General features: G+C 42.6%; 2 protein-coding genes across 9 annotated transcripts in view; one reads left to right on the top strand and one right to left on the bottom strand.

The window, feature by feature from the left end:
• The first annotated feature begins 581 nt into the window (after positions 1 to 581).
• On the top strand, positions 582 to 6,247 carry RAD1 (RAD1 checkpoint DNA exonuclease). The gene is made up of 5 exons (XM_002714103.5): positions 582 to 779; positions 2,311 to 2,419; positions 2,984 to 3,242; positions 5,114 to 5,212; positions 5,872 to 6,247. Exons 1-5 carry the CDS (start codon positions 582 to 584, stop codon positions 6,053 to 6,055), a joined length of 849 nt encoding a protein of 282 aa, XP_002714149.2. The 3' UTR covers positions 6,056 to 6,247.
• A 2,034-nt stretch (positions 6,248 to 8,281) lies between these two features.
• The window catches only part of TTC23L (tetratricopeptide repeat domain 23 like), a 63,167-nt gene continuing 45,841 nt past the window's right edge, over positions 8,282 to 25,607 (bottom strand). For 3 of the 8 annotated variants that reach the window (XR_011381998.1, XR_011382001.1, XR_011382000.1), the window contains exons 12-14: positions 13,692 to 13,802; positions 10,813 to 11,027; positions 8,282 to 9,757 (exon numbers count right to left, since the gene is read on the bottom strand). Coding sequence is in view for 4 of the 8 variants with exons in the window: in XM_051853533.2 (XP_051709493.2) it covers positions 13,721 to 13,802 (82 nt within the window). In the remaining 4 variants the exon portion in view is untranslated. Of the gene's footprint in view, positions 9,758 to 10,812; positions 11,607 to 13,691; positions 13,803 to 25,607 lie in introns of those variants that run through there. The other 5 variants (XM_051853533.2, XM_070056638.1, XR_011381999.1 and 2 more) reach the window with 4 other exon arrangements.

The raw sequence follows: 25,607 nt of genomic DNA, 5'->3' as shown, positions 1-25,607 counted from the left end.
GCCGCCGTGCGACTCTCTAGGCCTCCTCCAGCTCTGTGGTGACGGTGGCCGAAGCGGAGAGCTGGTCTGAAGATAGTGGCGGGAGCTGAGCCGCCCGCTCCGTGGTATTCCGGGAGCTGCAGCTCTCCTGCTCGGTGTCCAGGCTGGGCCGGGCTCTCGGGTGTCTGGCCCCCTCTACAAGGGTAGGATTTCCGGCGCTCGCGATCCCGGCCCTAGGAAGCGGGTGCTGTCCCGCGGGCAGCTGAACTGGTTGTCTCGGACTCTGGGAGAAACTCATAGGACCCGAGCGCCCCCACCCCGGTTGCCTGTCGGGTTGCAAGCCAGGTTGGTGGCGCGAGGTGGCCCGAGCGGATCCGGGGATAAGTGGCGTGACTGGCCCCCTAGTGCACCTCCTTTGTGGGTTGCGTGTTTTCGTTCTAAGCTACTTTCCCCGTGTTACCGTCCGCACTGGGAAGACAAGAATCCCCCGCAGGGTCACAGTTACAGTGGCGCCTCGCCTGGCCCCTTCCACGTTATCTCCGACCCCCGGCAGGTGCTCTGAGATCCTCGGGAGCGGGTGTGGGCCCCAGGTGCCAGGCAGGATGCCGCTGCTCACCCAGCGGATCCAGGACGAGAGTGTCCAGTACAGCCTAGTGGCCAGCCTGGACAACGTCAGGAACCTCTCCACGATCCTGAAAGCCATTCACTTCCGCGAGCACGCCACCTGCTTCGCTACTAAGAATGGAATCCGAGTCACAGTGGAAAATGCGAAGTGTGTGCAAGCCAACGCTTTCATCCAGGTACGCAACGGGCGCCTTCCAGCCCGAGAAAGGTCTCAGTAGACAAGTTAAGTCTGAAAACAGAATGGCGTTTAAGGTGTCTTCTCTCCTGGAAACATTCTTTCCCCATCTTAACAGAGATAATGGTGAATAATGATAATGATTGACGTTTAGAAAGCTAAACCCTAGGCTAGCCAGTCCTCTAGGTGTTCGGCTCATCTGATCCTCACGGTAGCCCCACACCTTCTGTTGCTCCCGTTTTACGTATGTGCAAACAGTTAATCGATTTGCCAGCAGTCCCAACAGTTGAGATAAGAACCCCAAATGTTTGTTTCCAGACTATATGCTCTTTAGTAGCTATTTCCCTTTTAGAAAAATGCTTTTCCTTCTTTTGGCTGTAATAGAGTCTTACACGGAAATATTTGTATGGTTCAGAAAAGATTTTGGATTCTGCTCATTTTTTTTTTTAAGATTTATTTATTTGAAAGTCAGAGTTACACAGAGAGAGGAGAGGTGGCGGGGGGGGGGGGGGGGGGTGTCTTCCATCCACTGGTTCACTCCCCAGATGGCCACAACGGCCGGAGCTGCGCCGATCCGAAGCCAGGAGCCAGGAGCTTACTCCCGGTCTCCCACGTAGCTGCAGGAGTGCAAGGACCTGGGCCATCTTCTACTGCTTTCCCAGGCCATAGCAGAGAGCTGGATCAGAAGCGGAGCAGCCAGGTCTCGAACCGGTGCCCATATGGGATGCCGGCGCTGCAGGCCAGGGCGTTAACCCACTTCGCCACAGCTCCAGCCCCTCAGTTTTGTTTTGTTTTGTTTTGAAACACCCGAGTTCACAGTTATGACCCCAGGCATGGAAGAATAAATAAGACTTGATTCTTCTCAAAGAAACTGAAAACTAGTATCACACAATGCATTGTTAGATTGTTTTCCAAATGACCTTAGCCATACTGATGGGCACAAAAAAGGACAGTTTTACATGCAAGAACGGAGAGAGGGGCGGCTTTGTGGTATGGAGATCCTGGCGCCCCATATCTGTGTTGTTTCACGGCCAGGCCGCTCCACTTCTGATCCAGCTCCCTACTAATGGCCTGGGAAAGCACAAAGGTGGCCCAAGTGCTTGGGCCCCTGCCACCCACACAGGAAACTAGGAAGAAGCTCCTGGCCCCTGTCCCTGGCTTGGTTCAGCCCTGGCTGTTGCAGCCATCTGGGGAGTGAACCAGCATATGGAAACTCTTTCTCCATCTCTCTCCCTGTGTAACTCTGACTTTCAAATAAGTAAATCCTTACCAGGAAAAAAAAAAAAAAAACGGAGAGAAAGGACCCTTCACAAGGTTTTGCATGGGAGCTCCATTACTGTTGCATCTTCACTGAGCAGTAATGTTCTAATGGAAAACAGTTGACAAAACTAAGATGTTTTGATTGGTAGTTAGGTAACATCTCATGGGGTCAGCACAGTATAGTTATTTTTAAAACAGTGAAACCTAGAATCTTATATGTGAGTTTTCAGTCTTTAATATGTGTAACCATCTCTGTGCTTATCTTCTCTTAGGCTGGAATATTTCAAGAGTTCATAGTTCAGGAAGAGTCCATTACTTTTCGCATTAATTTAACTGTCCTTTTAGACTGCTTATCAATTTTTGGATCAAGTCCTACGCCAGGTAAACCATTTTATTATAAAGACACAACAGCATTATACAGAATGAGAATAATGCAGTGTTATTTAGCATAAAAGCATTTCTTTAAAAGAATTTCTTAAACCAGTTTCTTTGTCAGTGGTTACTCTTGTGGACCCTGACATTTTCGAGTGTCAAGTAAGAGTGTGTTTATAGGGCACTGGCAGTGCAGCACCACAGGTTAAGCTGCCACATCCCATAACGGAGTGCCAGAAAGCAATGTATTAAAACATGTATAAGCAGTAATAGTGGAATTGTCAGGATAAAACTAAAGTATATTATCTAGAGAACCATAGCTGAATTTCGCCTAATATCCAACTTGCTTTCCTACAAAATAAAATAATTCTTCTGGGGATTCCTATAGTTTTACATTTATGGTTACTGAATTCCTCCATTCCTAAAAATAATGCCCAAAAGAAATGAAAACATAACTTATAAACAGGATTTCTTAAGAATGCAAACAAATTTTGAATACAATAAATTGCTCCCAGAACTGGTTTCTGCTTTTCCCTGCCATTAACTAGCGGTGTGATTTCTTCACCATTTTAGGGACTCTAACTGCACTTCGGATGTGTTACCAGGGTTACGGCCACCCTTTGATGCTGTTTCTGGAAGAAGGCGGAGTGGTGACAGTCTGCAAGATCAATACTCAGGAGCCTGAGGATACTCTGGATTTTGATTTTTGCAGCACCAACGTTATTAATAAAATTATTCTGCAGTCAGAGGGACTCCGGGAGGCATTTTCCGAGTTGGATATGACAAGTGAGGTCCTACAGATCACCATGTCTCCTGAAAAGCCTTATTTCAGGTACTTGAGAGCAGTATAGTTATGGTTATTTGGTCTGTATGCTGTCTCCTCACTGAAGATGTAGAATTTTTATGGTCCAACTTAATAGAATTTTCAGAACTTCCGTAATTTTACAGCTCAAGAAACTTAAGACCCAAGAAGACTCAATATATAGGATTTCATAGTTAGGTCACGTTGGTTTCTAGATGAGAAGCCCAGTCTCCTAATTCATAAATCAGTGGGGTTTTCATTGTCATACTACTGATGATTGTAAATCAGTTCATATCATGAAGAAAAATGCACTTAAATGTTTGGAGAAAGTGTTTGTGTTATATATATATATATTTTTTCTTAATTCTCTTAATTCACCCTAGTTCAGGATGTAAAGGGGAGCAGATGTTTTCTCTACGTTTCATTTACTGTTGATCACCTGCCATATGCAGATCCATCTTAGAGAGCATTATGAGAGGACTGTGTTGAACTGAAGGTGAAGACACAGTGAAACAGCAGAGAACACACTTGCAAACCCTTCAGAAGCATCCTGCTTAGAGATCCTTGTGATACCAGCAGACACATGGGTCCTGGAGGAGGATCTGCCAAAGAAAGCTTCCGGGGGAGGGCAGTTGCAGTAGGAACACCTGTCAGAAACTGCCCAGCTGCTCCTGGCAAGTCTTTGCAGGATGAAAATCGATGTGGAGATTCTAACAATTCAGAGAGAAAAATCTGAATGTTTCTTTTCTCTTGAAATATTCTCTTGAAATACTAAGAGTAAGGAAGCTAAATACATAAGGGATAAGAGGTAAAAGTTGTTTATTTTGTATCTACTTTAGAAGAATTTCATGCCTTTCTCATAGCATTAGGCAGTTAAAATTTTGGCTTTGGGTATTTTATTAAAATATTAGTCAAGAGGTGGGCATTTGACCCACTGGTGATATGAATTGCCATTACAGGCACTTAACAGTATTCTGTAGGACCCCTTTCTAAGTCATCTCTCTCACCATGTGAACTAGATATGATATTTTTCATCTCTAGGGTGGGAAATGATTTAGTGATGTGAAGGTGGGACTTGGTTAGGTCAAATTAAAGGTGCCTGTAATACTTGGGGTAATTGGATATATAGGTACAGCACTGAGAAGTCAGTCTAATCTGGATACGTAGATTTGGGAACCAGCATCATGGCTGGGCATGGATGAAATGCTTAGAGGAAGGGGTTATGTTACAGGAAGAGAGAAGAATGGACTCTGGGAAAACTAACAGCTGGAAGATGGTGCATGAAGAAAATTGACACCTAGGTGTGTTTATCACTGCTCTTAGACCTACCAACATGCCACAGCAAAATCCCATAGCAAATGTCTAATAAATTTGTAGAGATCAAATCAACATATCCACATTTGCAAACTGTTTACACACAAGTGGCTGATACTATGGAGCAAGGCAAATCATGAAACTGCCTTAAGATTCAGAAATGCTGCAGCTGGTTGGTGGTACAAGAGGGGACAGGACCCGAGGTTTACCGTGTACTTACCGTGTACTTACTTCAGGGTTTTCCGTCAAGCGTCGGTTCTCTCTCCTTGTATATTTTTGACTTAAGGATAAGAAAAAGCTATTTGATAACAGTAGGATTAAGGAATGAAAGTGAATGTCAGGTCCACCCTCCCCCCATTACTTCTGCGACTTGATTTTCTTAAAGCTGTGGTGTAGTCGCCAGTTGCCCTTATTCCCACAGCATCCTGTGGGAATCTTTACTATGGCATTTGTTACAGTGCGTTGTGAACACTTAGATGTCTGTTTCACCTGCCAGAATGAGCTTCATAAGGAAATGTTTTATTTGGATCCTAATGTGGTTTAGTGTTGGGCCAAAGAATAAACAACTCACTCATTTTCCATTGCAGGTTGTCTACTTTTGGAAATGCAGGAAGCTCCCACCTTGACTATCCCAAAGATTCTGATTTGATGGAAACATTCCTTTGTAATCAGACTCAAGTTAACAGGTTAGTTTTTGTTTTTGAAGATTTGTTTATTTATTTGAAAGGCAGAGTTATAGAGAGGCACAGGCAAAGAGAGAAAGAGAGGTCTTCCATCCACTGGTTCACTCCTCCAGATGGCTGCAATGGCCAGAGCTGCACTGATTGAAAGCCAGGAGCCAGGAGCTTCTTCTGGGTCTCCCAGGAAGGTACAGGGGCCCAAGGACTTGGACCATCTTCTACTACTTTCCCAGGCCATAGCGTAGAGTTGGATTGGAAGTGGAGCTGCCAGGACTCAAACCAGCACCCGTATGGGATGCTGGCACTGCAGGCGGCGGCTTTATCTGCTATGCCACAGCGCCAGCCCCAGGGTTAGTTCTTAATATACAGATTGCCACCAGTGATGAAGGTGAGGTTAAATGCCAAATTTTTGTTTAAAAATTAACTTTACTGTTAAAAGTATGTACTATTTTTTAAAAAGGAATGGTAGGCTGCTGGATTTACTTACTGAGTTGGAGTTGTAATAATGGATGAATAAAAAATGAAGAGAAAATGTTAGTACTTAGATAAGTATTTTATTCTTATTTTTACTGTGTGGTAGTTCTTGGCTAAGTTTTTGTCCTTTGCCTGGAGTTGTAAGCACTGCATTATGTCCAAATCACAGCTTGTTATTTGTTCTTGTACAGGTACAAGATCTCTCTACTGAAACCCTCTACAAAGGCCTTAGTCCTATCTTGTAAAGTGTCCATTCGGACAGATAACCGAGGATTCCTCTCATTACAGTACATGATTAAAAATGAAGATGGACAAATATGTTTTGTGGAATATTACTGCTGCCCAGATGAAGAAGTTTGTGAATCTGAGTACTGAATGTGAGAACCGACAGGATACAAGTGTGACTCATTTTGTTAGGTTGTGTTCTCATTCTGATATAGTACTCTTCATGATTTCTTCTTGGATTTTTTCCATATGGAAGAGGCATAGGGAAGAACTGGAACAAAAACCCTGTACTCTGATTATTGCTGTAAATTTTGTAAATAAATATTTTCTTGTAGTCATAGATTTTCCAGTGTTAGACTGTCCTATGTTTCTGTTCTTTGAACTCGGGAATTAACTGTCAGCCAAGGCAAACAAATTATATATTCTCCAGTAGAACATTTCAGGAGTCTGTAAAAACTGTAAGTTTGATGAAGCTGTAGCTGAAATGTTCTTTTATTTATTCTCTATTAGAAAAAGCAAACACGTGGGCATGACTTACTAGTTTGGATGTCCTGCTCAGACCGGCAGACTGGGAACTTGTCAGAAACTCTGCAGGTGGGGCCTACAATCTGTTTTACACCTGCCAAAGTCTGGGACCACTAGTCTAAGGTGCTGTTTTAAAAATAGTATTTAATTCCATTGAGGTGACAGCTTTTACATGTGATTTCTTCACAAATACCGAAGTTGAGGCATTACTAAACCCATCTAAACAATTCTTTATATAACTTATTTTTATTTTTAAAGTATTCCTTTTGAAGAAATCTGTGTACAGGATATAAAACCATCTTCAGAGTTCCAGACAAGAATTCCTCCTTGTTCTCAGGACTGCTAAATGTCCTCAGTACTCACTAGGTCCCTTCCATGACCTGTCACAGGTTTTTGGCCAAAGCAAGATACAGAAATCTGATTATTAAGGAATTTGGTAAATTCCTGGGTAGTTTTCACTAAAATAATTTGTGTAACATGTACATATTTTTGTATTTAATAAAATATATTATCTGACTTGTTCTCTCCTAGAAAAAAAGTGTAACTAAAATGAAGTTTCTGCCTGTGTTACAACTGCACTTGGAGAAGCAAATGGGCAAATTACATATTGTCAAAATATATTTGGTTCAGAACAGAAGAAGTCTGAATTATGAAAATAATCTGTCAACATTTCAGGGACTATAATTTTCTTTTAAATTTAAAATAGGGTAGTTAGTTACATTTTTACTCATTGGTGTGTCCAATAACCTGAATAGTGCCTATTATATAATAGGCATTTAAGAAACATTTGTTAGGGGCAGTGTTGTAGCATAGTGGATAAAGCCGCCACCTGTAATACTGGCATACTGTGAGCAATGGTTTGAGACCCAGCTGCTCCACTTCCAATCCAGTTTCCTGCTAACCTGCCTGGGAAAGCAGCAGAGGATGGCCCAAGTGCTTGGGCCCCTGTATGCACGTGTAAGATCTGGAAGAAGCTCTTGACTCCTGGCTTCAGCCTGGCCCAGTCCTAGCCATTGCAGCCATCTGAGGAGTGAACAAGTAGATGGAGGATTGCTCTCTCTCCCTGTCTCTTCCTCTAAGTCTGCATTTCAAATAAATAAATAAATCTTTAATTAAAAGAAGCATTTGTAAGAGGAAAGACTTCACTGTCAGATTATCTTGTAGCATCTTATTAATCACTTTAATTCTGATTATTTAGTTCTAAATGTATTTTGACCCAATGTATTTTTTAAGTTGTACTATTTTCAAATAAATTGATAATAAGGACAGAGGTGGACCTCTGGCACAGTGGGTAAGATGTCACTTGGGATGTGTGCAGCCCATATTGGATGTAGCCTGTGTTCAAGGACCAGCTAGCTGTGCCTCTGATTCCACCTTCCTGCTAATGCACACCTTCAGAGGCAACAGATGATGGCCCAAGTGCTTGGGTCCCTGCAACCCACTTGAGAAACCAGGACTGAGCCAGTTTCTGACTTCAGCCTGGCCCAGCCCTGGCTGTTGCAGGCATTTAGGCAATGAAGCAGTAGCTGGAAGATCTCTGTGTGTCTGCCTTTCAAAAAAATAACAAAAGATGAGGAAATAGAAATTAATTTTACACATTTAAAACTATCATTTTAGCTGTACATACCTTCAACTACTTAAAGTTCAGAAGCTAAATTCTAAGCCATCCTAACAGCATGCTACAGATTTAATCATTTCCTCTTCCTATGTGTTCTTTAAGAATTGTTTACTGGTAGTCTAACTTTATTTTTGTTCCTTTAGAGGACACAAGGTGGCGCCCATTCTCAGGTAGAGCAGGGATGCTCTTCTACCACTAGACTTTCACATACTGAGTTGCTGATTCCTGGCTGCTTTTTTTTTTTTTAATGTTTATTTATTTGAAAGGCAGAGAGATGATTTCATCCACTGGTTCACTTTTAGATTTATTTATTTATCTATTTGAAAGGTAGAGAGAGACTTTTCCATCTACTGGGAACTCCTCAAATGGCCACAATGGCCAGAGCTGGGCCAATCTGAAGCCAGGAGCTTCTTCTGGGTCCCCAACTTGGGTACAGGGGCCCAAGGACCTGGGTCATCTTCCACTGCTTTCCCAGGTACATTAGCAGGGGGCCGGATTGGAAATAGAGCAGACGGGACTCGAACCAATACCCATATGGGATGTGCGATGCTGGCACTGCAGGCCTTACCCACTGTGCCACAGCAGCAGCCCCGATTCCTAGGTTCTTGTTGCAGGCATTTGAAGAGTGAAACAAGATCTGTATCTCTCTCACAGGCAGTGAAAATAATTCTTTGTAACTACCACTCATTATCACCACCATTTCATAAAACACTTTACCATCAAAATCTCAGAAAACAACTTTACACTGACAATAAAAAACAAAGTATTTAACAATTTTCAAATGCAAAAAACAGGTACACTATGAAATTTTATGATGCTACACTTCATGCTGTGGTTTCATTCACACACATTTGTCAATTTGGAGATCTTTAAAATTCAGGTCTCACAATATTGTAAAAGGTTTAAAATGTTGGTGTCGCTCAGAATGGGAGTCTGAATGGCTGCTGCTTTCTGGTTCTTTACCACAGCCATTGAAAATCCATTGTCAACCAGATCTAGGGAACTGGGAACAATTCTGAGGCTACTGCAGTCAAGTCAGAGTATTCTAGGAACAGCAGCCCCGTCGCCAGGGAGGGCTACAATGAACAATGAGGGAAAGTGCCCATTTGATAAGCACTGCATAGAAGGGTTCTAGGATGTAGATGCCTTCAGCCCCGCCTGCAACCTGGGACCTTGACTGCAAGTGCCACGCCTACAAGCATTGCAGTCGCAAGCTTAGCAATCTGTGAACAAGCCACAGCAGAACACTGCACACCACCGTCTCTTGGGTACCAACTGATTAGTAGACTTTGCAGGCTGGACCAATGACTGAAATAATTTCTTGGATGAAAATGTGGTTCTGTGAGTACTGAGTGAGCAGCAGAGGAGCTGGTAGGAAAACACGTGTCCCCACCGACGCAGGGTCTTTGAGTTCCACTACATCAGCTAAGACAATTGAGAAAACATGAGAGCAGGAAAGTCAAGGCGTTGCTAACGTAACCTTGAAGGAAGGAACATAACTCAAGAGTGACGGTCTTACCTGGAAGTTCTTTCCCAACCAACCTCAGCGAGCGTTCCTCTCCAGACTGAGGGTCTTGAAGGCAGTTTGGCGAAGGTAGCGCAGCAGGGTGCAAAAGGTAACTGATCGTCTGCGATTCAGGAAGCCTGCTTTATAATCACCCGCTGACCTTGAACAAATCACTTAGCCTCTCCTGTTCCTTGTTTCTTCACTTAGAAAATGAAAAAAAAAGGTCCTTTCTGAATCACGTTACAACTTCAGCCAATCAGATGAGGACAAGTGATTCAGAAGGATCTGTGACTAAAAACACCTCCAAATAGTAGATCAACTGCTTAGCTATGAGAACTGAGTAGAAAGAAATCAAAGTTAGAGCAGGGGAAATGGGGGCCAGCATTGTGGAATAGAGGGTAAAGCTGCTGCCTGCGACGATGGCATCCGATGTGGGAGCCTGTTCAAATCCCAGCTGCTTCACTTCTGATCCAGCTACCTGCTGGTGGCCTGGGAAAAGCAGAGAAAGAGGGCCCAAGTGCTGGGGCCCCTGCACCCATGTAGGAGATCTGGAAGAAACTCCTGGCTTCTGGCTTCAGTCTGGCCCAGCACCAGCCATTGTGGCCATCTGGGGAGCAAAGCAGTGGATGGAAGACCTCTTCCCTCTCTAATTCTGACTTTCAAGCAAATAAATAAATTGAAAAAAAAAAAAAGTGGGGGAGGAGGAATGGAAGATAACGGTGTCCCAAAGACATAAGAAATTATATCTTAGGGACTGGCACTGTGGCATAGTAGATTAAGCTCCACCTGCAGTGCCAGTATCCCATACAGCTGCTGGTTTGTGTCCCAGCTGCTCCATTCCCGATCCAGCTCCCTGCTGATGCACCTGGGAGAGCAGAAGAGGACTGTCCAAGTGCTTGGGCCCTGCACCCACACAGGAAATGTGATGAAATTCCTGGCTCCTGGCTTCAGGCTGGCCCAGCCCTGATGGTTGTAGCCATTTCAGGAATAAACCAGCAGATGGAAGACCTTTCTCTCTGTCTCTCCTTCTCTCTATCTCTCTGTAATTCTGCCTTTCAAATAATCTTTAAAAAGAAAAAAAGAAAGAAAGAAAGAGAAAGGAAGAAAGGAAGAAAGAAGAGAAAAGAGAAGAAAAGAGAAGAAAAGAGAAGACAAGACAAGACAAGACATAAGTTAAATCAACATGTGTCTAAAAGCTTTCTTTCCTCCAAGTTACAGGTCAGGGTCCTGGTTTCTAACGACTCTTGGGTGCTTTACCTGTAATGCTGCTGCTAAGTGAACCTTTATCTCCAGAGTCTTTAGTAAAAAAAAATAAAAATTAAAAAATTAAAAAAAGTGCGGTCTGGCTTTTGATCTGCACTGCTAGCCGTGTTGACAAACATTTTGTAGTCCAGGATTTTTGTTATCAACAAGGTTGCCTTTATTGTTGGCTCTCTTGTATAGAGGTTTACTCTTTACTGATAACAGAAGACCTACAGGAAAGGAAAAAACCATTTGTGCATTTTTCTGGGTTTTGGCTCATTTTTTCTCCTTCACTACAGGGCCCCTCTCTCCCAGCACCACATCACTGCCTTATCCAAGCTGGATGGCTGCACTCACCACGTACCCCACACGCCTCAAATTCTGACTTCCAAGAGGCCTCCAGAGCGGGCCCGGCATCTTGAGTTTTCCTGCTTACAAGATCACAGTGGACCTGTTGCCGAGTGACGTCACGGCTGCCCTACTGTGGTAGCATAAAGCATTCCTCACACGTGTATGGTGCTGCTGGTATAAACAGACCTACTGCACTGTAGTCACATACCAGCATGACGCTTAGGGCCCATAACACCTGAAGGCGCTAATAAGTGGCTATGTGACTGACTCGTGTTGTCACCATATTTTTATCATTACTTTAGTGTGTACTCCTATTTGTAAAAAACGAAAGACTGTAAAATAATCCGCTGTGTCACGCCAGCAGCAGCCTGCCGTCTCTCAATTGCATCAGGATGCCACATCAAGCGCTGGCTGAGAGCACCGGGGTCTCTCTAAGTCCACTCTATACTCGATGATGTCTGTGCAAGGGAGAAATTGTGTAGCAGCACACTTCTTGGAACGCATCCCCATTGTTCAGGCACGCACGTCAGCTCCCGGCTCACTTATCTAAGGTAGGGCCTCATGTATTCCATGACTTTCAGGGGACTTTTCCCACAAGTGGAGAGATTTGAAGCCCAGAGACCTTGTAAAACCTCTGAGTGCCCAATACCAGAGGAGTTGAGCTGGAGTTACAAGTAATATGGTCCAAAAGACTGACCCCAAAAGTTTCTATTGTTCTTCTATCACCTATTTTTACCTCTGTGTATTTTTTTCATAGCCCTCACTTCCCTGAGAAAAATGCATATTGTTCCAGAGCAGTTGGCAGTTAGCTTAGTGGTTAGGATGCCCTTGTCCCACGTCAGAGTGCCTGGCTTTGCTGACTGGCTCCAGATCCTGACCCTGGCTAATGCACAGCTTGGGACATAACAGTATGGCTGGAGTGCCTGGGATCTTTCCTCCATGGGGGAGACCTGGACAGAGTTTCTGGTTCCTGGCTTTGGCCTCAGCCCAGCGACAGGGAGAGGATGCATGCAGAGTTCACAGCAGAAGGTCTGGCCCCATGGCAATCATGTGTGGAATAATGGCTATTTTACTTTTATGGAAACCTTGGCTTTGACCTTACCACCTTTAGTTGCACCACTGGGACGCAAAGCACTTGCCGACAGGGGCTGGCGACTTGGAAAAGGTTATTTGGTGACTGAACTGAAAGATGGGATGTCTCTCATATAAATAAATAAATAGTTTCACAGAAATGTGAGATACAAAATTCTGTGAGAAACATGGCCTTTTTTAACATGCAAATTCCACTACAGACTTCAGTTCATTCTCTACTACTGGTCTGCATGATATACAGAAAGCTGACTGGCACTTTAACTTCCTTAGCAGTAAACCAAGAGATAATGGGACTGCAAATCAGCAGAGGATAAAGACACATTAATTCAGTTGCTCAGGGGCCGCATGAGATCAGAGATGGACAAATAAACTGCCTGGGACAGTAACTAGAAATCAGTCTACTACCCTGCCACCACAAGGTGGCAGGCTTCCCCTTCCCTGAAATCTCCTGTTCCCTGAAAGGCCCAATAGACCTCCACCAGGTCTATCTTGTTGAGGTTTAAGTGTGTGTCAGCACTGTCTTCTCTATGATATTATCTGTGCATCCAGGAGTTTATAAGCCCTAGATCACTTCTGAGATGTTAACCAAAATGTTTTCCACATCAGCTCAGGGGTAACTTTTCCAAGTCACCAGCCCCTGTCGGCAAGTGCTCCGTGTCCCAGTGGTGTAACTGGAAGATGGTAAGGTCAAAACCCAGGTTTCCATAAAAATTAAATAGCCATTATCCCACACCTGATTACCATGGGCCAGGCCTTCTGCTGTGAACTCTGCATGAATTATCTCGATTATTCCCACAACAATGCTGAAGGACAGGTACTCATTCCCAGGATTGTAATCTGCAAAGTGCTGATTCATTCTGGGGACTTTAACCAGGCTGGCTGTCTTCAGAACTACTTCTCTTAATCATGAATCATAAATTAGTTCATAAGGTGATGTTGACATCATGTTTCTATGATCAAATAAAGCAGTCTGTTGGTGAGCCAGATCTTGTTCAGAAAGACTTCATTATGTCCTGAGGTAGGCTCCAGATTCTTAACCACACCACAACAGAATTCTTGTGACCTTACTTCAAGCATGTGCTATATTCTTTGCTTTAAACAAAACCGAACCTTAGCTTTTTTGCTTTGCTTCTAAACATAGTGCAAAGTTTTATTTGCCAAAATGGAAATCACTGACCATTCCAAAAAGAATTCAAGTGAGTAAAAATACATATTTTTTAAAAAAACAAAATAGATTTGTTCTCATTATGCTAATAGAGACCTTTCAAATATGAAGAGACTTCAGGAGACTTTCAGGAAAGTAACCTGTGTCACTTTGTTAACCTAGTTTATTTTTTTGCCTAAACAAATTTCTGTCACACAGATATGTAAGCAGACAGCCCTTGGAATCAGCATTCTTTGCAGTCCCCTTTAAGAAATGTTGCCCTAGACAACACCTAAGAGGTACTCACCATGCCACTCCTGGGGTCTGCTGCCTCAGTCATGCTTCGGTGCCCTTGCACGTGGAGTTCCTTCCTCCTGGAATGGCTTCTCTCCTCCATTGGGATGAACTGGTGTTTGCCCTTAAAGAAAGAGCCCAAATGTCACCCTCTCAGGAAGCCCTTCCAGCTCTCCCAGTCTCTCTGCTCTCGTTGCACTGAGACCTCGATTCCAGAACTCCGACTCCATGTTTCATTATTTCTTCATGTTTGTCTCTTGTACTCGACTGCTGTTCTCTTAAGATTAATGATCGTGTTTTATTTATCTCCTTTAGCACCTGCAGCTCTAACTGCACCTGGCACTTAAGAGGTGCTAACCAGCTGTTTGTTGAAGGAATGAATGAAGATGAAGAAATCGAGGTGCAGAATATTTAAGTAACTTAAAGCCACAGAGCAGAGCTGGGATTCACACAGGAAGTGCCTTGTCTCGGAGTATAGTGCTCTTTCCTCCACACCTGCATAGCAAATGCGTGGCAGAAACGCAGCTTTTTCCCTACTCATACTCCATGGCAGAAAACACCACTAAATCAAGCTCCACCAAACACAAACTTTCTGGAATCTCAGGCATCACTCCAGGAAACCAGTGGTCCATTTGCTCTCTTCCCCTTCCTCTGGGTCTCTTGTTGTGAGCATGGCAGACTGGTTATTGATAGTGGAGCTCCCCACTGCTCTGCTAAAGATAAGTTATACTGAGCTGGCTCCTTGTGGCTTAGCAACACCTGATCCCCATAAGGGAGCCCCTAAAGCAGGAAACTCAAGGCTCCTGAGTTCTCTTCTTTATCTGTCCCAGTGCCTCCAGCTATTCCTAGAACCTTGATTTGGAAAAATGCTGCTCCTTGGCGCGTGAGTGCTGCACGGATCGTGCCCTGCACTCATTCAGACCAAGGCTTTGCTAGCTATTTCTTTCCCTTCACTGAGGTGGTGTGGGGCTATTTACTAACAAAGGATAGGACAGGAATATAAAAGCAACTTACAGAGCCTAACATTTCATCAGTAAGGTCTCACCCAAGACTGGTCTGGCCACCACAAAACATACTGGGCTTAGCATCCATTTTCTTTCTCCTTGCTACAGGTTTTCTCTGAACACAATCACCCCCAAACACCCACTCTCCTCCTATTTCCCTTTGGCTTCCTCCCTAGCCCTCAAGAGGCTGTTCCATTTTGTTCAAATGATCAACAGGATAATAGATTACTAATAAGCTAAGGGGCACTGAGGTACTTTCCCCCTCTGCCTTCTTATAAAGACAGCCTGTTGAGGCTGGCACTATGGCATACCAAGTAAAGTGGCTGCCTGTGATACCAGCATCCCATATGGGCACTGGTTTGAGTACCAGCTACTCCACTTCCAATCCAGCTCCCTGCTAATGAGCCTGAGAAAGCAGCAGAAGATGGCCCAATTGTTTGGTTTCCTGCACCCACATGGGAGACCTGGAAGATGTTCCTGGCTCCTGGACTCAGACTGGCCCAGCTCCAGTCATTGAAGCCATCTGAAGAGTGAACCAGCAGATGGAAGACCTCTGTCTCTGTCTCTCCCTCTCTGTCTGTGACTCTCTCAAATAACTAAATCTTAAAAAAAAAAAAAAGAATACATGGAATGATTTTTAAAAAGAGAGGGAGAACATGTTGCCTCTATTTGCTCCTTCTGCTGGCTTTGACAGCATTAGACCAATCAACAATTACACTGAAATAATTTCCGGCAGGCATGTCCTAGAGATGACTGACAGGGACAAGGATGACACTGATGCTCCATGCTTTCAAGCTTCCTATCAGTTTGGATGAACACGCAGAGTTGTAAAAATATTTACTGAACACTTACTGTAAACCAAATACTGTGCTAAAGCTTTGTGTAATAATCTCATTTATTCTTCATTATGTTTTAGTATATTATCGTCTAGTATATTACTCTATGACTTTAACAATACATTCCTCTGGTTTCCGGCAAGATGGTGGAATAGGAAGGGAGCACACTGATAGTCTGGGGAGAGATAGTTTAATAAAAGTGGAGATACTGCAGGTTCAAGGAAGAGTAGGGGAGGAAACAGCAGAAGAAACTCTTCCGGAACACGTGACTCACAGCGGACCTGCGTGGAGAGCGTGGGAGCCCACAGTTCGGGACACCAGTGGCAGACTCAACACACCAGCGCTGGAACGCGAGGTGAGCCGAACCTCAATAGCCCGAGACACCGGCAGGCAAGTGGAGAGAGGAGACTAGAGGGAACGACCCCTGGGGGGGGGGGGGAGTTCACAAGGCTAACTGGAAGAGAGAGAGAGAGAAAAAAAAAAAAAAGGGTGACTAGTACGGACACGGGTTTCTCTCTCTCCGCTCACCTCTCAAGGGCGAGCAAGACAAAGAGCAGGCACCATCTTGGACATATGTCATAAGCAGAGCGACCTCAGGTCTGCACCGGCCCTGAGCCTAGCAGAAAAACCTGACTCTGGGCGGGGCGAATTAACAGGAGATTAGGACCTAGTAAATTTGTGGTGCCACTGAACTGAGACTGTGAAAAAAGAGACGGTGGGGGAGAGAACTCACGGAATTCACGTGAGCACTCTCCAGAGACGCTACAATTCCGTAACTTTGGCAACCCAGTGGGAGGCTGAAGGAGAATTTGAGCCCACTCTGAGGGCCGAACAGATTCCCTGTGGGGTTCTTGGGAAAGAGCTTCCGATCTCTGGCTCCTGTGGGTATATCATTTGCCTGCTAACTACCTCCAACTTCGTTCAGCTGTGCGGAATTACTTCCCTTTTGAATCAAAAAAAAAAAAAGAAAGAGAGAGAGAGAGATTTACCACGCCTAACCTGGGAGTGTCACCTTTGGCACACCAAACAGAGCTCTCAGGCCACACCCATCTCAAGCCCTAAGGCTCCATCAAAAACAGATAGTCCACTTAATCTAGAGTCATAGTATAACAAGAAAAAGCACCACAGTGAAGAAACCAAATATCTCCAATATGCCAAATAACAAACGCAAAAACCGAGGTAATAAAAACAAGGAAGTCACCATGACGCCCTCAAATGAAAAAGACACCCCAATTCAAGATTATGAGGATGATGACATAGAAGAAATGCAAGAAGCAGATCTCAAAAAATTGATAAGAACATTAAGAAGTTCTCAAAAACAAATTCTGGAACTACACAAATCCTTAATGGACAAGATAGAAAATCTCTCTCATGAAAATGAAATATTAAGGAGGAATCAAAATGAAACGAAACAACTAGTACAACAGGAAACTGTGATAGTGACTGAAGTGAAGAATTCAATAGATCAAATGAAAAACACAATAGAGAGCCTTACAAACAGAATGGGTGAAGCAGAAGAGAGAATATCGGACTTAGAAGACAGAGAACAGGAAAGGATACAGTCAGACCAAAGAAAAGAAGAGGAAATTAGAAATCTAAAACATATTGTCAGGAATCTTCAGGATACTATTAAAAAACCCAACGTTCGGGTTCTAGGAGTTCCTGAAGGCATGGAGAGGGAGAAAGGATTAGAAGGCCTTTTTAGTGAGATATTAGCAGAAAATTTCCCCGGTTTGGAGAAGGACAGAGAAATCCTAGTACAGGAAGCTCACAGAACCCCTAATAAACACGACCAAAAGAGATCCTCACCACGACACGTTGTAATTAAACTCTCCACAGTGAAACATAAAGAAAAGATCCTAAAATGTGCAAGAGAGAAACGTCAGATTACTCTCAGAGGATCTCCAATCAGACTCACAGCTGACTTCTCATCAGAAACTCTAAAAGCTAGGAGGGAATGGCGAGATATAGCCCAGGTACTAAGAGAGAACAACTGCCAGCCCAGAATATTATATCCTGCAAAGCTATCATTTGTGAATGAAGGTGAAATAAAGACTTTTCATTGCAAACAGAAATTGAAAGAATTTGTTGCCACTCGTCCAGCCCTGCAAAAGATGCTTAAAGATGTGTTACACACAGAAACACAGAAACACGGTCATCAATATGAAAGAAGGTAAAGGAAGGAAACCAAGGAAGGAAAGCTCACAGCAAAAGATCACAGGGAATTCAAAGCATATATATTTGGCAAATGGCAGGGCAAAGTTACCACTTATCATTAGTCACTTTGAACGTGAATGGCCTGAACTGTCCAGTTAAAAGACACCGATTGGCTGATTGGGTTAAGGAACAAAACCCATCTATTTGCTGCTTACAAGAAACACATCTTTCCAACAAAGATCCATACAGACTGAAAGTGAAAGGCTGGAAAAAGATATACCATGCCAACAGAAATGAAAAAAGAGCGGGCGTAGCCATCTTAATACCGGACAACATAAACTTTACCACAAAAACTGTTAAGAGAGACAAAGAGGGACACTATATCATGATTAAGGGATCAATTCAACAGGAAGATATAACAATTATCAATGTATATGCACCTAACTACAGGGCACCAGTTTATCTAAAAGATTTATTAATGGACTTAAAGGGAGACTTAGACCCCAATACAGTAGTACTGGGGGACTTCAATACTCCACTCTCAGAAATAGACAGATCATCCGGTCAGAAGATCAACAAGGATACAGTAGATTTAAATGACACTATAGCCCAAATGGATCTAACAGATATCTACAGAACTTTCAATCCTACAGCTAAAGACTTACATTCAGCAGTGCATGGAACCTTTTCTAGGATTGACCACATACTAGGCCATAAAGCAAGTCTCAGCAAATTCAAAAGAATTAGAATCAAACCATGCAGCTTCTCAGGCCACAGTGGAATGAAGTTGGAAATTAGCAACTCAGGAATCCCTAGAGCATATGCAAACACATGGAGATTGAACAACATGCTCCTGAATGAACACTGGGTCATAGAAGAAATCAAAAGAGAAATCAAAAACTTTCTGGAAGTAAATGAGGATAACAGCACAACATACCAAAACTTATGGGACGCAGCAAAAGCAGTGTTAAGAGGAAAGTTTATATCAATAGGTGCCTACATCAAGAAATTGGAAAGGCACCAAATAGATGAGCTTTCAATTCACCTCAAGGATCTAGAAAACCTAGGATGTAGAAAACCTACAGCAAACCAGACCCAAATCTAGTAGGAGAAGAGAAATAATTAAAAACAGAGAAGAAATCAACAGGATTGAATCAAGAAAAACATTACAAAAAATCAGCCAAATGAAGAGCTGGTTTTTTGAAAAAATAAACAAAATTGACACCCCATTGGCCCAACTAACTAAAAAAAGAAGAGAAAAGACCCAAATCAATAAAATCAGAGATGAAAAAGGAAACATAACAACAGACACCACAGAAATAAAAAGAATCATCAGAAATTACTACAAGGACTTGTATGCCAGCAAACAGGGAAACCTATCAGAAATGGATAGATTCCTGGACACATGCAACCTGCCTAAATTGAACCAGGAAGACATCGAAAACCTAAACAGACCCATAACTGAGACAGAAATTGAAACAGTAATAAAGGCCCTCCCAACAAAGAAAAGCCTAGGACCAGATGGATTCACTGCTGAATTCTACCAGACATTTAAAGAAGAACTAACTCCAATTCTTCTCAAACTATTCAGAACAATCGAAGAAGAGGGAATCCTCCCAAATTCTTTCTATGAAGCCAGCATCACCTTAATTCCTAAGCCAGAGAAAGATGAAGCACTGAAAGAGAATTACAGACCAATATCCCTGATGAACATAGATGCAAAAATCCTCAATAAAATTCTCGCCAATAGAATGCAACAACACATCAGAAAGATCATCCACCCAGACCAAGTGGGATTTATCCCTGGTATGCAGGGATGGTTTAATGTGCGCAAGACAATCAATGTGATACACCACATCACCAGACTGCAGAAGAAAAACCATATGATTATCTCAATAGATGCCGAGAAAGCATTTGATAAAATACAACACCCGTTCATGATGAAAACTCTAAGCAAACTGGATTTGGAAGGAACATTCCTCAATACAATCAAAGCAATCTATGAAAAACCCACAGCCAACATCCTATTGAATGGGGAAAAGTTGGAAGCATTTCCACTGAGATCTGGTACCAGACAGGGATGTCCCCTCTCACCACTGCTATTCAATATAGTTCTGGAGGTTCTAGCCAGAGCTATTAGGCAAGAAAAAGAAATTAAAGGGATACAAATTGGGAAGGAAGAACTCAAACTATCCCTCTTTGCAGATGACATGATTCTGTATTTAGGGGACCCAAAGAACTCTACTAAGAGACTATTGGAACTCATAGAAGATTTTGGCAAAGTAGCAGGGTATAAAATCAATGCACAAAAATCAACAGCCTTTGTATACACAGACAATGCCATGGCTGAGGAAGAACTTCTAAGATCAATCCCATTTACAATAGCTACAAAAACAATCAAATACCTTGGAATAAACTTAACCAAGGACGTTAAAGATCTCTACAATGAAAATTACAAAACCTTAAAGAAAGAAATAGAAGAGGATACCAAGAAATGGAAAAATCTTCCATGCTCATGGATTGGAAGAATCAATATCATCAAAATGTCCATTCTCCCAAAAGCAATTTACAGATTCAATGCAATACCAATCAAGATACCGAAGACCTTCTTCTCAGATCTGGAAAAAATGGTGCTGAAATTTATATGGAGGCACAAGAGACCTCGAATAGCTAAAGCAATCTTGTACAACAAAAACAAAGCCGGAGGCATCACAATACCAGATTTCAGGACATACTACAGGGCAGTTGTAATCAAAACAGCATGGTACTGGTACAGAAACAGATGGATAGACCAATGGAACAGAATTGAAACACCAGAAATCAACCCAAACATCTACAGCCAACTTATATTTGATCAAGGATCTAAAACTAATTCCTGGAGCAAGGACAGTCTATTCAATAAATGGTGCTGGGAAAATTGGATTTCCACGTGCAGAATCATGAAGCAAGACCCCTACCTTACACCTTACACAAAAATCCACTCAACATGGATTAAAGACCTAAATCTACGACCTGACACCATCAAGTTACTAGAGAACATTGGAGAAACCCTTCAAGATATTGGCACAGGCAAAGAATTTCTGGAAAAGACCCGGGAGGCACAGGCAGTCAAAGCCAAAATCAACTATTGGGATTGCATCAAATTGAGAAGTTTCTGTACTGCAAAAGAAACAGTCAGGAGAGTGAAGAGACAACCGACAGAATGGGAAAAAATATTTGCAAACTATGCAACAGATAAAGGGTTAATAACCAGAATCTACAAAGAAATCAAGAAACTCCACAACATCAAAACCAACAACCCACTTAAGAGTTGGGCCAAGGACCTCAATAGACATTTTTCAAAAGAGGAAATCCAAATGGCCAACAGGCACATGAAAAAATGTTCAAGGTCATTAGCAATCAGGGAAATGCAAATCAAAACCACAATGAGGTTTCACCTCACCCCGATTAGAATGGCTCACATGCAGAAATCTACCAACAACAGATGCTGGTGAGGATGTGGGGAAAAAGGGACACTAACCCACTGTTGGTGGGAATGCAAACTGGTCAAGCCACTATGGAAGTCAGTCTGGAGATTCCTCAGAAACCTGAAGATAACCCTACCGTTCGACCCAGCCATCCCACTCCTTGGAATTTACCCAAAGGAATTTAAATTGGCAAACAAAAAAGAGGTCTGCACCCTAATGTTTATTGCAGCTCAATTCACAATAGCTAAGACCTGGAACCAACCTAAATGCCCATCAACGATAGACTGGATAAAGAAATTATGGGATATGTACTCTTTAGAATACTATACCGCAGTAAGAAACAACGAAACCCAGTCATTTGCAACAAAATGGAGGAATCTGGAACACATCATGCTGAGTGAAATAAGCCAGTCCCAAAGGGACAAATACCATATGTTCTCCCTGATCGGTGACGACTGACTGAACACCAAGAGGGAAACCTGTTGGAGTGAGGTGGACACTATGGGAAACGGTGGCTTGATCAGCATAGCCCTGACTGTTAATGAACAACTTAATACATTATCCCTCTTAGTAGTTTTTTTATCTGTTCTACTTAATATGACTGGTTTAGTTCTGTAATTGATGCACAGTTATTCTTAAGTGTTGAAAATTAACTGAAATGTGATCCCTGTTGAACATGGGAGTGGGAATGGGAGAGGGAAGAGATGTATAATTTGGGACATGCTCAAGCTGACTTGCCCCAAGTGGTGGAGTTGGAAGCATACCAGGGGATCCAATTCAATCCCATCGAGGTGGCATGTACCAATGGCATCTCACTGTTCCAGGTGATCAATTTCAGTTCACAGTTGGTCATGGTGGAGGGACTGGGAGTCAAAGGGAGCACATAGACAAGTCTAGTACCTGCTAACGCTAACCGATGGAGTAAATAAAGGGGAGAGTGATCCAACATGGGAAGTGAGATACTCAGCTGACTCATAGAATGGCAGATGTCCTAAATAGCACTCTGGCCTCAGAATCAGCCCTAAAGGCATTCGGATCTGGCTGAAAAGCCCATGAGAGTATTTCAGGCATGGAAAGCCAAGACACTCTGGCAAAAGATCTCTGCGAGTGAGATCCCAGTGGAAAGAACAGGTCATCAAAGAAGGAGATACCTTTCTCTGAAGGGAGGAGAGAACCTCCACTTTGACTATGACCTTGTCTAAACAATATAAGAGTTGGAGAACTCAGAGGGCTTCCATAGCCTTGGAAACTCATGACTGGAGCATAGGGAGATTACTGATGCCATAGACAGGAGTGTCAATTGGTAAAGTCAACAACAGGAGTCACTGTGCACTTACTCCTCATGTAAGATCTCTATCCTTAATGTGCTGTACATTGAGATTTAATGCTATAACGAGTACTCAAACAATATATTTCACTTTGTGTTTCTATGGGGGTGCAAACGGTTGAAATCCTTACTTAATGCATACTAAACTGATCCTCTGTAAAAAAAAAAAAAAAAAAAAAAAAAGAAATTATCAACTCCCAACTTGACTCTCACTGGGATTAAACATGACAATAGGTCTGCTCTGATTTCATCATCATTTAAAAAAAATCATCTATTATTTTTCACTTTATATTTTTGTGTGGGAGCAAACTGTTGAAATCCATACTTAATGTATACTAAGCTGATCTTCTGTATATTAAGATAATCGAAAATGAATCTTGATGTGAATGGAAGGGGAGAGGGAGTGGGAAAGGGGAGGGTTGTGGGTGGGAAGGACGGTATGGGGGGGAAGCCATTGTAATCCATAAGTCGTACTTTGGAAATTTATATTCATTAAATAAAAGTTTAAAAAAAAAAATACATTCCTCTAGTAATTGCAACTGTCACATAATGGGCCACTGTGCATTTGTACAAGGATTTCAAAAGACAGATTCCTGGAAGTCGTATTTTAGAATCAAAGGACATTGAGCTGGCGCCGTGGCTCAATAGGCTAATCCTCCACCTTGCGGCGCCGGCACACCGGGTTCTAGACCCGGTTGGGGCGCCGGATTCTGTCCCGGTTGCCCCTCTTCCAGGCCAGCTCTCTGCTATGGCCAGGGAGTGCAGTGGAGGATGGCCCAGGTGCTTGGGCCCTGCACCCCATGGGAGACCAGGAAAAGCACCTGGATCCTGGCTCCTGCCATCGGATCAGCGCGGTGCGCCGGCTGCAGCGGCGGCCATTGGAGGGTGAACCAACGGCAAAGGAAGACCTTTCTCTCTGTCTCTCTCTCTCACTGTCCACTCTGCCTGTCAAAAATTAAAAAAAAAAAAATAAGAAAAAAAAAATAAGAATCAAAGGACACATGAATTTAAACACTGTTAATTTTTTCCAAAATTTTTTCAAAATGTCTATCAAAAAAGTACCAACAGCTTGTTCCATGGAGTATTGAAGAGGGCTAATCTCCCCATGTCTTTAATAGGTACTATTACCTATGTTTTCATTAACACAAATATGATAGGTCAAAAATGATGTTTCATGTTTTGAAGTTATTATTTGTATATGAGATTTAAAACCTTTTTTCTTGTGTGTATCTTCTGGCCATTTGCATTTCTTCCTTGAACTTGCCCTTCCTGTCTTTTATGACAATGACAGTGATCACTCCTTCCTTAAAACTTTCTCCTCCTTTGATTTCCCTTCAATTCTTTCCTAAGTATTTTAATTCTCTAAGGACCCTTTTTGAGTCTCCTTCCCAGTTCCTTTTTTCTACATGATCCCAAAATAATACAATAGTAATTATAGTTATTAACATTTCATAGATGTTTATTATGTGTCATATATTAAAGTACTCAGAGTGCTCTTATTATTTGCATTTTTATAGATGAAGAAAATAAGCCTCAATGTAAATGGGAAAGCTTGAATTTGAGCACCAACTGTTCTGCTACCAGTTCACCACATTATATATTATATTCTCTCCACAGTGTATTCGCTCTTCTTTATATAAATATTTTCATTTTTACATATTTCACTTATATGTAATATATATTTCATAAATATACACATGTACATGTCATAGACTATCTGATCTACTCTATTGGCTTTAGAATTCGTCTCCTTGAGCACTCAGTCCATAGAGTCAACATCTTATGGAACACTGCCAAGCAGATGGATGCACTGTGGATATCACGAACACAACACAGCCTACATGGAAATCGTTCTTTTACTTAGTCCCCAGACAGCCTCCAAGATGATCTTTACAATACTGCTTCACTTAACAGCACTGCCACACCCCTTGTTGCCCAAGCTGGAAACTTCAAAGCTGCCTTTAATTCCCACCTTCATCACACCTCACATCTGACGAGTTCTGAGATCTGTCATCATAGACTCCAAAATTGTTTCTCAACCCACCCTCTGCACATTCCTTCTACCCTTTTCTGGCTTTAGATAATTTAGGATCTCAACATCTCTCCCTTGGACTATTGGCTTTGCCTCCTAACTGGTCTCCCTACTTCTCCCTGTGTGCCATCTATCATCATTGCTGTCAGAGCTAGTGTTATGAATCAGTAACTGATTATGTCATACTTTGCTCAAAAGCCTTTCATAGTTATCTTTCTGTCTACCAAATCAATTTTAAACTCCTTAGCACAGCACACAAAAATTCCATAAGCTGGTCCCAAGCTGTCTTTCAAACCAATCTCCAGCCTGTTTTTTACTGGCCTACCTTAAATTATAACCATTAAGGCCACTTGCTTTTCCTCAGAAATATTAAGTCACTCCACGCCTCTATTCTTTCATTCATGCTACTTGGAATGCCCACCTCTGGCTTCCCTCTACCTGCTGATACAATATTCTACTTTTCTTAGAAAAACCCTGCAGCCAACCCCCAATCTACAGTTTTCACCCGTATCTCTAGGCTCACAATTTATTACTTGTCCTTCCTGTTTACTTTTCTCTTAAAGATTTACTACAGATTAACTTGTGATCTGGTCATGTGTGTCTGTTTTCCCAGAAAGGACTAAATCTTACACATATTAGTATTTCTAGTGCTTAGAAGGAGCTTGACATAAATGATTAAAATTGAAGTACATTTGTAAACAACCTTGAAGCTGATTTCCAAATCTGAGATTTTCTATGTCTTTTCTATACATGAAAATCTCATTTGAGGCCCTTGCAACTATCATTTAACCTTGGAAATAACTCCTATTTTAAGAGGTTCATTCTGCTTTTACTTCTTAGCGTAGGCTTCAAAACCGAAGAATTCGGGCTCATGGCGATGAGAATCCAGTGAGTGCTATCACAGCATTTCCAGAGGAGGCGAAGTGGAAAACACACAGAGCGCCCTGGAAAACGAGCAGAGCTCCAGGACACCAGGGGCTGATTACGCCAGCGAGACCCTAAAGAAAAGAACAGTACTTGTCCTGGGTTTGGACCTCGGGGCCTCAGCAGATCCTCGGGCTTGCTCAGCAGTTCTGGAGGAGTGAGGTGTGGGCTCGTTTCAGGGA

Source organism: Oryctolagus cuniculus, chromosome 14 (genome assembly GCF_964237555.1).
Source record: "Oryctolagus cuniculus chromosome 14, mOryCun1.1, whole genome shotgun sequence".
NCBI lineage: Eukaryota > Metazoa > Chordata > Mammalia > Lagomorpha > Leporidae > Oryctolagus > Oryctolagus cuniculus.
The sequence above is the reverse complement of the archived record's forward strand: the minus strand, read 5'-3'. Positions and strand labels throughout refer to the sequence as shown.

Bases quoted from the DNA above. Each gene is read 5' to 3' on its own strand.
- RAD1 (XM_002714103.5), top strand. From the start codon at position 582: ATGCCGCTGCTCACCCAGCGGATCCAGGACGAGAGTGTCCAGTACAGC. The intron at 780-2,310 runs GTACGCAACGGG...ATCTTCTCTTAG, and splicing joins AAGCCAACGCTTTCATCCAG to GCTGGAATATTTCAAGAGTT. The intron at 5,213-5,871 runs GTTAGTTTTTGT...GTTCTTGTACAG, and splicing joins AATCAGACTCAAGTTAACAG to GTACAAGATCTCTCTACTGA.